Source organism: Benincasa hispida, chromosome 2, assembly GCF_027475165.1.
Source record: "Benincasa hispida cultivar pf3 chromosome 2, pf3_genome.v1.1, whole genome shotgun sequence".
NCBI classification, from domain to species: domain Eukaryota; kingdom Viridiplantae; phylum Streptophyta; class Magnoliopsida; order Cucurbitales; family Cucurbitaceae; genus Benincasa; species Benincasa hispida.
Window position 1 is genome coordinate 18,218,805 of NC_143479.1, and position 12,421 is coordinate 18,231,225.

At 28.5% G+C, this 12,421-nt stretch overlaps 1 protein-coding gene across 1 annotated transcript; it reads right to left on the minus strand.

The window, feature by feature from the left end:
- Positions 1-3,582: 3,582 nt before the first annotated feature.
- Positions 3,583-4,650, minus strand: P1R1 (transcription factor). The gene is made up of 2 exons (XM_039023938.2): positions 4,484-4,650; positions 3,583-4,344 (listed from the first exon to the last, which is right to left on the minus strand). Exon 2 carries the CDS (start codon positions 4,341-4,343, stop codon positions 3,777-3,779), a length of 567 nt encoding a protein of 188 aa, XP_038879866.1. The 5' UTR covers position 4,344; positions 4,484-4,650; the 3' UTR covers positions 3,583-3,776.
- Between the last annotated feature and the right edge of the window lie 7,771 nt (positions 4,651-12,421).

Consider the following 12,421-nt stretch of genomic DNA (forward strand, 5'->3'; position numbering starts at 1 on the left):
TATCCAAAATAATATTAAAAACATTTCTTTAAAAAATTTCAAATTTAAAGACATGGTTGAAATATATACCCTAGAGGATGTTTTATATAAAAATCTCAAAAGAATATTTCATCATAATCAAAAGGAAGTCCATGAATGGAATATATTTTAGACGTAGGCCCATTTTAATAGAAAATGATGGGTTACGTCGATGTGGCTACGTAAATGACCCATTAAATGATGGTTGGTCCATCACGGTACTTGATCCTTTTGGACAAAATAGATGTTTTGTGACCCAACAGGCCAACACCATATGCAGATTTTTGTGTTTTGAATATTTTAGCTTCTATTTAGCAAATTAAAATGGTTAGAATTCCTTGAATTTATTATTTGAGGAGAACTTGAAATAATGTTCTCGAGATCTAATTTATATTCATTTAGATAGATGACATATATAAATCCTCTAATCTTAGTGGTACATCTCTAATCGGTATTATCTTTTTCGTTTTTTTTAAATAAAATTGCTCTCTAACTTCGTTCGTGAATATATCTAACACATTATTAGTGAATTATGTATATCTTTATATCAATTTTTTTTATACTATTTATGTTTTCTTACTTTCTTTAATTATAACGAAAATTAAAGAAAATGATAATTGTTCTTTTTGTTCTTATTGTTTTATCTTTAGGGTTTAAAAGGATAAGAAATGTCATTGGACAAATTGCAAAAATTACTCCTGAAGTATGTTGTTAGTTGCAATTAAACCCTCAAGCTTTCAATTTTAAAAATTGGCCCTTCAACTTCTACAAGTGTTGGACCTTCATGCTTATAGTAATTGTAGAAATTGGACCATAAATAACAAAAATTGATCCCTCAAACTTATAAAAAATATTATACAATTTATACAATTATGTAAGTTTGAAGGTTCAATTTGACCCGATTTTAACACTTATATAAGTTTGAGGACTCAACTTTTAAAATTTGACCTCTTACTAACTAAGAGGTCCATGATTTGAATTCTTTTATTTTCTATTGTACTCAAATAAGTGAAGTAGAATGTTAAAGTATTTGAGATATATATATTTGTTAAATTTACCATGACCCATAAAATTAAAATTCGGGGTGATTTGAATGATTTAACAATATATTCTATTAGAAATTAGTTTATAAGTTTAAGATGCAAAAGCTAATCAACTTTACTCATATGCTCTATTTATTTATGAAAATAATGATAATAATAATTCACCTCCTTGTAAACATACATATAATATACTTTTTATTTGAAAATTAAATAATTTTTTGTAAATTTAAAACACGGTCGTCCACCCACCATACAAATATTTTATGTTATTGGAAAACATTGTTGCTCCCAAAAAACGACACATGCTTTACGCTACTTCCATAATTTTGTATTTTTCATTTCACTTTATAATCTTTTCGAACTCATACAATTGAAAAACCCGAAACATAACAAAAATATTTTTCGAATTTACAAAATAAAATAAAGGAATTACGAAAAACAAATATTAATTTCTCTCGATATACCTAGATCAGAAAATAAATTAAAGAAAAGGCAAATTAATTAGTACACAGCTGGCAAGCAACAGTAATGACACCAAATAAAATATTATTAAATTTTATAAATATAATTTTGGAGCGGCAAGAGGTCGGCCCACTAAGGTTTTATACTACAGAGAAAGTATAATTAGCGACATTCATGGATTTATTTAATTAATTTTGTCCGCATTCGTTATTCCTTCTCAAACGTATCTAGCCATCTTAATCCACCATTTCATTTGTTCTTTTTTTTTTTTTTTTTAATTTAATCAGATCCAATTAATAATACCACACAAAATCTTCGTTCTAAATCTTGTTTTGGTGGATAATTTTAATTTGCCAATGTCGATTCTTATGCAAATGCAACTAATTATCTTTATTCAGAATAACTTTTTTAAAAGTGATAATATAATCAAAGCAATCTCTTCTTTAAGTTAAGTGTTTGTTATTTGTGCAAATGGCATCTTCCTTTTAAGCCATGGTTTCATTACACCATTGTTTTAATTTAAGGTATATTCTCATTTGAACTCAATAGTACATTATAACTAGGCCTTAACAAGTTTCAATGCATGAATCTGCCAAATATATATTACTCTTCAAATTATGTGTAAGAAAATTTAATATTGTAAAGATCTAACTGCCGAAAAAATTAGATAGTAAAAAAGGGATATATATAACAAATAACACATGTTTTTACATATATAATGATTCTAATGATTAATTTTTATTGATCTTTGTCTTAGCTTAATCTATGAACAACCATTCTAGCAACGGCTGATATTACATTTGACCTAATGTGTGCTTAAAAGTTAAAAGTGCTTTATGTGAAAGTTTGCATTCTAATAAAGACGTTTTGTTAATAATTATATTCCAAATAATCTCCTCCCCAATAACATTACATCTTCATTAATATCATCATTTTAAGTAAATGATAGTAGTATAAGTAAATGACTCCTTGTAAAATATGTGTTTACAATCCATATGTTCATTCGGAACCATATAGCAAAATTTAAAAAGTTGCATTTGTCTTGAAACAAAACATAATTTGTTTGTTTGTTTGTTTTTTTTCTAAATTAAACAAGATTCAATTTCATTAATATTAAAAAGAATACTTTATTACGTACGTAAGAAATATATAGAGAAGACAGTAATTAGAAATTAGAAAAGCAGTCCAATTTAAAGTAATGGGTCAACAATTTTCTTCATTTTCCCATTATATTAAAAAAAATTATTATTGTTGACGTGGTAGTAATATTTGAATCTAATATATGGGAGATTTTTCTTTGAAGCCCATATTATCACAAAAAACCATATTGAAAATTAGAAAACAACTAATTCCACAAGCTTAAAAACAAAAACACATTTGAAATTGAATTATTCAACCCACATCAATTGGAAAGGCAACAAATATATAGCATGTGATATTGGAAGGACTATTGAAAAAGAGAGGAAAATAATTAGTAATAGAGACATAACAAGAACAAGTAGTGAAGAAGTATCAATGCTTCATTAAGATTCAAGAACAAATTAATGAAACCATTATGCCAAATCCCAACAGAAAGTAAGGAGTGATAAAGAAAAACTTGGTTACGAGAACCGAAGGTTAGGCCAATTTGAAGCTACTCGTATTATTCATCAAAAAATCATAAGTTTGAATTTTTTTAAAAAATACGAATATAAATCTTTATCAAAATTTAGACACACCCAACAAACACAATTTTTTCTCCAACATGCATTAACACTCTCCTCTCCTCAACATTGGATTTGGGCAAATCTATGAACACACTCAACACCCCTTCTTTCCCAAGTAAATGCCTTCTTTAGGAAACCCACAAAAAAACACCACATTCAATTTTCCACTCTCATCCATACACGCAATGCCTCAAAATACACAATTTACTTTCACCAATTTTCACCCTCAAAAACAAATTCCCAATCCAATTATATGCGTAAATTAAATAATGCACTTCAAAATTTCGAACCAACGAAATTCTAAAGAGAGCATTAATGTCTTAACTTATATTTTGTACATAAAACTCAGAAAATGTTTCCAAATTATCACTACATTAACTTCAATTTAGCTACAAATATGTGCACGAAAGAAAAAAAGGAAAAAAAAAAAAAAAAAAAAAAAAGCCCATAACTTTCTCCATCCACATTCATCATACGAATGTTGGCCAAAAAAGAAAATAAATAAATAAAAAAAGGGAGATTAATTATAATTAAAATTTGGATTTTTTCATGATGATGATGATGATGATGGATTGTATGCAGTTGCAAGACACCTCATTACATCAACTTGAGCTTGAAGAGCCGATATATAATCTAGGGTTTCTTCGATCAACGAAATTTCATCCATAAATTCACCTCCCGGAACCAAACCACGTAGCACTTTTGTTCTTTTTAGCACCAATCTTTTTGCAACCGACTCCGCCGCCATGGCTTTCATACATTTATTCCTCCGCCGCCGCACACGGCGGCTTCTTTTCAGAATCATCCCACTACTCCATGAGCTTCGTGTCATTTTTGAATTGCTGATTTGTTTCACCCTCTCGCATACGGCCCGCCCTAGTACGCCGTCGGCAACTCGACGGCTTCGGTTATCAACGGAGGAACTGGCGATTACCGCTCGGCTCCACCGGGTGGCGCAGTTTCGAGAGGAGGCTAAAGCTATGTCTGCAGATAATTTAATGGCGGTTTTTCTCTCGATGACCGTCATGTTTTCGTTGGAGGAGGTTGTGTATATTTGAAGACCCGTCATCCATTTCTTCAAAAATTCTCGTTTTAACGAACTGGGGTTTCGCATTCTGATATCATAATAATATAATTAAAAAAAACACATACACACAAACACAATTGTGTAAATCTTGAGAGAATTTAATGGGTTGTGCATAAAAAAAAATGAATTATATGATGGGAAAATGGAAAAAAAAAAATTGAACATACCTGGGAAATGTGTGGTTTAATGAGAGAAGAGGATAAAAAGAAGAAAATTTAAGTGTTAAAAATGAGAAAGAAAGGGATTAGTTGTGGGAAGACAGAAGCAGAAGATTTTAGAGATCCAAGAGAGTTTATAGAGAGAGAGATAGAAGAATGTGCACAAACCAATTGATGTGCTTAAAGGAGGGCAATGGTGGGCCAATTTAGAGCGAGACACAGCACATGCAAGCACATGGAGTTAATGTCCCACCACCAAACCCTAAAGGGTAATATATCAAAATTTTAAAAAAAAAAAAAAAAAAAAGTTAGAAATAAAGAAAAAAGAAAAAGAAATAAAAACTAAAAAGATTGGTGATTAATTAAAGGAAGGTGGTGCCATTAGTCTCATTCAATTCTCTCATTAACCCTTTAATTAACCTTTTCCTAATTCACTATGCATTTCTCTTTTTTCTTCCTTCACTCACAATATATTGACTAATCTAATGTTCGTCCTTTTTAATATCCACCCTAAGTAGATTTATGTCGTTTTCTTCTTTTTGAATTTAGTTAATGTATTGTGCTAAAAGGAATTTAGTTCATCTAAATCCATTGGCAATTAAAAAGTTCAGTAATTAATTCAAAATTGGTCAACTCTCCAAATCTTAACTCCACTTTTATTTATAACGACCTTCATATCTCTTTACCCTTCAACTAAAATTCAATAATATCTCATTTATTAGTTATAATCAATAAAAACTAGAACATAGATACAACTATTATGTGGCATAGGGGTTATATCCCATATGCAACTTCACATTAAGTAAATACCGTTTATATGAATAGCTCTTAACGTTACATCTCTTTTGAAATTAAGAAACTTTTATCATACAAATAATGTGATTTTTAGCGTTGGGAGTAAATTATTAAAATGTATGTCAATATATAAAAATTGAACTTTTGAGATTAGTTATTAACAAAAGGAGAGGGTTGTAAGAAGATTAAAGTATACTCTAATGAATAAATAAATAAATGAAAATAATAAAAGCTTAGTGATGATAAATGAAAATGAAATAAAGGTGAATAGTATAATAAAAAGAAACGGAAAGGGTGTAAGTGGGGATGAGTAGTAGAAACAAGGAAGCTTAATAAGTGGTGAGATTAAGCTTGTTCGTCAAAGTGAAGGCTGTTGTGGCACTGTTCGGAAGGTTAGCTGACGAGCGAAATACCAAATAAGTTATGACCAAAACTGTCAAATCATCATATCCAAATATATATATATATAAGAAAATAAATATATGAGAAAAGTACATCAATATTTTTACTCTGTACGATATAGATTTGGATTGAATTTTCAACTTATTTGGAATAGATTGAATTTAAATAATTGAAAATTTTATGGATTGAATTGATCATGAGTTCACCTAAAATAATTCAAACCAACGTCAACCAACTCGAACTTATTATGAATTTTAAAATGTTTGTTCTTTTTTATTTATTATACAATTATATATACATATAGTTATTTTAATTTTATTTACTTTTATAATTTTCTTTTGATAATTTATTCTCTAACAAATCATAAATTAAACTATCTACATTTTAATCAAGCACTCAAACTCACAATATTTCTCACAAATCAAATTGATATATATGTACATATATTTATGCTCAAACAATCATGTCAATCAGATTGATAGTATTGACTCCGTGGATAAAGCACTCAATTTTTATTTTAAACCATCGTTTATGAGCTTATCTCCCACTTTTGAAATTATTAGACGAAAAATATAAATGATAATAAGGTTTGAAAAAAGCTTGGTGCAGTCGATTCAAGTGTCCATTTTAAAATTTATTTCTTTTATTAATAAGATGGGTATAGTCCCGACTATACCCAAGTGTTGCGCTTAGGTTCTGGCAGTTGTCATTTATATATATTTTTAAAGAATGTTTTAATATCTTAATCAAATTTTCTTAATAATACAGGAATGATAAATAAGTTCCAAAATCTCTATTTATGATTAGAAATTTGGCCAATGTTTTGAAAGCATTTTGTTAAAGTATTATAAACCTAAATCAAAGCATTTCTAATGACACACCTAATTAATTTTGGACTTTCAACACGACAATATTGAATTAATTTTGCAGTACGTAGACGCCATATTCATAAGCTTTTGCTGCACAGATTTAATAAAATTTTACTATTAATTTGTTTGACTCGTATGTTGAATTGATTTGAGAAAAAAAACATTTTTTAAAAAAAAACATTTTATTAACTATTTTTGATAAAAAAAAAAATGATTAAAATATACTTAAAAAACCTATCTTGAAGGGTTGATAAACACTCCAATATCTTTCAAAATAACTTATTTTTTAAATTAAACACATAAAAATATATTTCAAATACACTCATACTCTCAACTAGTAAATGAGAAGTTAGAGTCAAAATAACTCATACTAGTTAACTAAATATCATTTATATGACTAAGTGTATGTTTAAGAATAATTTTTAAATTGTCAAAATCATTTTTGTCATTTTCAAAATTACTCTAAAATAGACTTTTAATAACTTAAAATTAATTTAACATTAAAATTTATACTCTTAAATACAATGTTGATACTATTAAAATAGTTTCGAATGATTAAAAGCATGTTTTATAATGAATCTGAAAATGATAAATTGATTTTAACCATTTTAGAATCACTCTCGAATATGCGTTAATATTATTTAACAAGCATCATTTAAAAGGAAAAAAAAAAAACAAACAAAAAAGTAAAAACCGACGAGACTCAAATCACAATGATCATTGAGAGATCAAAAAGAGGTTGGCGTGACTTAAACATATCCATGGAAACTCAACTACAGGCATGATATTAGAAGGAAAAAAAAATCATCGATCACTTTATGATTTTGGTTACTTTATGATCTATACACACCATCTTCCTTTTCTTATTCTTTTGACTCGAAAGCTTTTACCGTGGTTAATTATAGGAATTAGAACCGACCTTCCCTTTCAAAATCAAATCAATCAGTAATTAATTTAATTAAAGAGATAAGAGCCCCACCTCCATAAACCCACATGAGCCTTTAGTCTTAAAAAGGTAAAAACGAAGGGCAAAAATTCAATTCAAGAAACACATGATGTATGAGAAGATTGAATTTTGGGGTTATATAATTAATACATAATCTTTGAAAATTGAAGTTGCCAAGAAGCAAGTCAACTCAAGCTCGTCCAAAATATGAATATATCAAATCATATATATATATATATATATATTTATAATTGGATAATATATGGAAAAATTATGGAGAGAGAGAGAGAGAGAGAGAAAAAAAGAAAAGAAAAAAAAGAAGAGAGTTTTGTATGGGTTTTGGCAGGATCCGGAAAACATGCAAATAGGGCAATGGGTCCTACGAGAAGAGCAATTCTAGGGCATGGGGGTTAAGAGAAAAAGGAGAAGGGATGAAATTTGATGATCCTCCACATGGACTCCACATGGATGTTTTAAAAGCATTGCCCTTTCTTTGTTCTCTCTCTTTCTTTTCTTTTTCCTTCTCATAATACTTATTCTCAATACAAATCCTACTCATCTTCTTCTAATCTTTTCAATCATTTACTAAAATTAAATTATAAAACATTTTACAAAAACCTAAATAAAATATGTCATGTACTGTAGCATTTTTGGTTTTTTAAAAGATAATTTTTTTTTTCTAATTTTAATTTTATGTGGTTAATAGTTAGGGAGTATAAGGATTAGTTGTACTTAATTATTATTATTTTTATTTTTTTTTCTTACCAACGCAAAACGCTTTCCTTTTTCATTATTCGTTTCCATTCTTTTGCATTTATCTCTAAATCCAATTTCCCTATGTGGGTCACTACTCCTACATACACATTCATTTCCTTTAATTTGATTTTTCATGCACACCCAAAAATCATCCAAAACACATCCACGTGCTTCCCAATTCTTTCCTCTCCCTATTGCTCAATCAAACCCCACAATTTGCTTATTCATCAACTTTCAATTTTTAACCACAAGTAACTCATTTATTACATTTTTTTTTCAGATGTAGAATCTTCAATATTAATAAAAAAAAAATAAATTTTCAAAACTAAATAAATATAAATTTAAAAGTTATGGATTAAACTTGTAATTTAATTTGATTTCAACCTTGCTCAAAATTTAACTAGACTTTAAGGTGTCATTTTTTTTTTCTCTTTTTGTGGGCAAGGAGATAAGTATGTTGAAAGTAATTTGATGTATTAATTCATAAATAATTAGATATCATGAAATGGTGAGTTGAATAAAATCTTTTTTTTTTTCTTTTCTAAATAATTATTTATGAATAACTGTCAGATAAATGTTGGAGTTTATAAGAAAATAATCCATGAGATTAAAAAGGCAGGGATAAATATACTATACAAATTATTAGTTCAATGTATATGCGCGGTGGTACGTATGTTTGAAATTGTTAAAAGATAAATTTATATTCATTTACATACTTATGTATCAATTATTTCAAATTTAAAAGGATTATAGAGAAGACTTGATGCCATGGTATCTTTAGATAATTATATTTGTTTTGTATGAATATTTTTGTAGATATTTAAGAATACTTTAATAATTATATTTATTTTGTAGAATTTTAATTCGAAAATGTCTTGATTTACATAATATTTTCACATTGTCCTAACGTCTATTTATTAATTTATAATTAATTAAATATAATTTGAATTTATATAACCTAATTGTTTTTATCAATTTGATTTTTTTTAAAAATCAATACAATTTATATTATTTTTATATGTTATTTTTTTAAAAAAAATAATACATAATAATTTATTTTAAAATATTAATTTAAGTTTAAATTGGAATATGTTGGTAAAAGAATAATAACTACAAGAAAATGAAGTGATATATATAATTGATAATATTTATTTTTAATTATATAATGTAAATAAAGAAGAGTGATATATATATAAAGGAAAAAGGAAGGACAAAAAAGTTAAATGGAGATGCACTCAACATAAGAAATCCGAAAAACTCATGTTTCAGGATGATATCTTAGGATGAGTGGGAATCTCTAGATGTTAGGACATCTTATAATACCGTAATAAAAATCTATGACGTTTGTAAAACAAATGGCCTATTTAGTAATTGCTATAGGTGAATTCTAGAATCAAGGATAAAAGAGTTGGGAGAGAGCAGAGAAGATCAAGGGAAGAGGTTAGGGGCGAATTGGGCCTAGTTGACCTCAGTCGAGCCTTCAAGATTGGCCCAATAGCCCAAGGCCCAACTATTGGGATGTATGCCCAAAAACCTTGTAGTTATATATTATTTAAAATAATGGTTGATTATGTCATGCATGCAATAATCCATTAAAGAAAGATCAAAGGTTATTTTATGTAACTTAAGATGTATGTGGTTGACATACAAATGGATCTTGTTTAAGTAATAACCTAAATGATCTATAGTAAATAGATAGGGTTGAGTGTTTTATCCTAGTTACACTATGGATACGACCTACTTTGTAATTGTTATAATAGTTGTAAAGTATTATAAACGATTTGATCCTAATCGTTTATGTGGAGATATGTGAGTGGAGGTATCCTATACAAAAAGTTTTTATAAGACCAAACCTCAAAATGATTAGTCTCTCTTTATAACACCATTGATTGAAGAGATTAACATTTCATAAAATAACTATAGGTGACTCAACCTTAATCCCGAGTGAGTTGTGAACTCCTGTCTATAAGGGTAAACCTTTTATCTGTATAGGTGAGAGTGGCCAAATTTGTCGACTCAATAAGCCTACTATTTTGGGGATTGTCTTAGTATAGAGCTGAGAACAAAACTACACAAGATAGAATGCACGTCTTCTCATCTTTAGGCTAAGTAGATGAATTGTTCCCTTAGTAGCTGGTTTCAAGTCTTGAGCAATGAGGCCTCACCCTCTCACTGGCTCGATAGAGACTAGTTTATAGTTGGACTATAAACTGTTTTTTCATTAGAGGGATTAGTGGTACTTAAGGAGTTAAATGTAACTGCAAGGGTAAAATGATAATTTGACTCCGTTGTCGTTACGAGCAATTCGTGAAAGATCGACTTGCTATTGATTGGTTATATCCATGGACATAGAAATATATCTATAATGCGAACAGCGCAGTTGATGAGTTTTTAATGGAGTGACCCACAGTTAATTAATGTTGATTAATTTAATCAAAGAGTTTAATTAATTAATCTTGAATCATTTGAGCTTCTATAGGTTCATTAGGTCCCCTTGCTACCTCACAAAGGGTAGAATCTATTATGTTGGATAATTTGAATTGTTCAAATTAAATAAAGGAACTAATTGTATAAAATACAATTAATATAATGTATACAAATGCATTATAATATATAGTTAATTATTATGATTTATAATTAATATTATATATGAGAGAAATAAATATTTGAATAAGATTCCAATATTATTTATATGAATGAGATTCAAATAAAACTATAGGTTAAAATTAATATGAATGAGATTTATATTAAATCTATAAGTTACATGAGAGAATAACATATTTGAATAAGATTCAAATATTAAATAAATTATAGGTTACATTTCATATGAATGAGATTCATATTAAAACTATAGATTAAGTTTAATGTCAATGAGATTGATATTAAAACTATAATATATGAGAGAAAATACATTGGAATATGATTCAAACGTGACATTAATTAAATATATGATATTTAAGTAATTGATATTAATTAATTGGATTAATTAATATATATTTATTTTAATTAAATTAAATAGGATTCAATTTAATTTTAAATTAGATATTATTATTAACTCCCCAACAGTTAGCAAGGGAGTTAATGAAAAGTTGACAAGAGTTATCTCCCCTCACATGGTTATTCACATAATAGTTCTGTGATGTTGAGAACATAGAAGAAATGAGTTATTCTGTAGAAATCTTTCACTCATCTTCCTATCTATAGAAAAAGTTTCTCTCCCTTTTTAAAATTCTCTTCCCCTACCAAAATCAAGGATCTCACAAATCCTTGATTCTTATTTCGAAGAATAGCAAAAAAGACCTGATAGTAGTATTCTTGTACATTGAGTTCAAAGGAGAAGTCTGTGATGAGGAGTTTGTGGCTGTTCATGAGTTGCAAAGCAGAATTACTTGAAGTAGGTCTTCTAGAGTTAGTTCTTCTAATCTCTCTATCATCTACACAACATGCTTATGAGTTTTTGTTTATCCTATACTGCATTGCATGTTTTCTCTGTTTTTGCTTGATTTCTGAAATAAATTTCGAAAGCACATGTTCACATGCTTCCACTGAGGAATTCGATTCCTTCACCAACATGGTTAGGCCTTAAGGGATGAAACCCTAGCATGCCTAGGAAGAATGTTGGATCGGTCGGCCTCGATCCAAGTAAGGCCTATACACGTTCTACTCGATGTAATACCCTAACAGAATAGGGAAATAGAAATAGTAGACAAGGTGAATTTATCTAAGAATATCTAATAAAAACGTATTAGGATTAGGAAAGATCCATGTAATCCTTATTATAAGAGGAAAAGATAGAGTCTATCTCATTCCGCATATAGATATACCCTTATGGCTTCATATGAGATAACTTAAACTTCTGACTTCTTCTCTCATTTTATAATTATCTTACTGAGTTAGGCATCAGAGCCCATTTTCTTTGTTTTGCAGGTCCTCTTTTCCCTAAATTATAAATTTACAGTTGTTGTCACGTAGAGGTCAAGTGCGTTTTTCCTTAACCAGAATTTGGCATCAGCAGTTAACGTCGTCTGTAGGGACGAGACTGATCTACCAATGCGAAACTGAGAATCGTTGCAAAATTAAGGAAGTAAAGGTTACGATAGCTTAGCTTCCACAATCATGTTAAAGAATAAATTTTGAAGGAATAAGCCATGGGTGAATTAGATCCCTATAACCAAAACC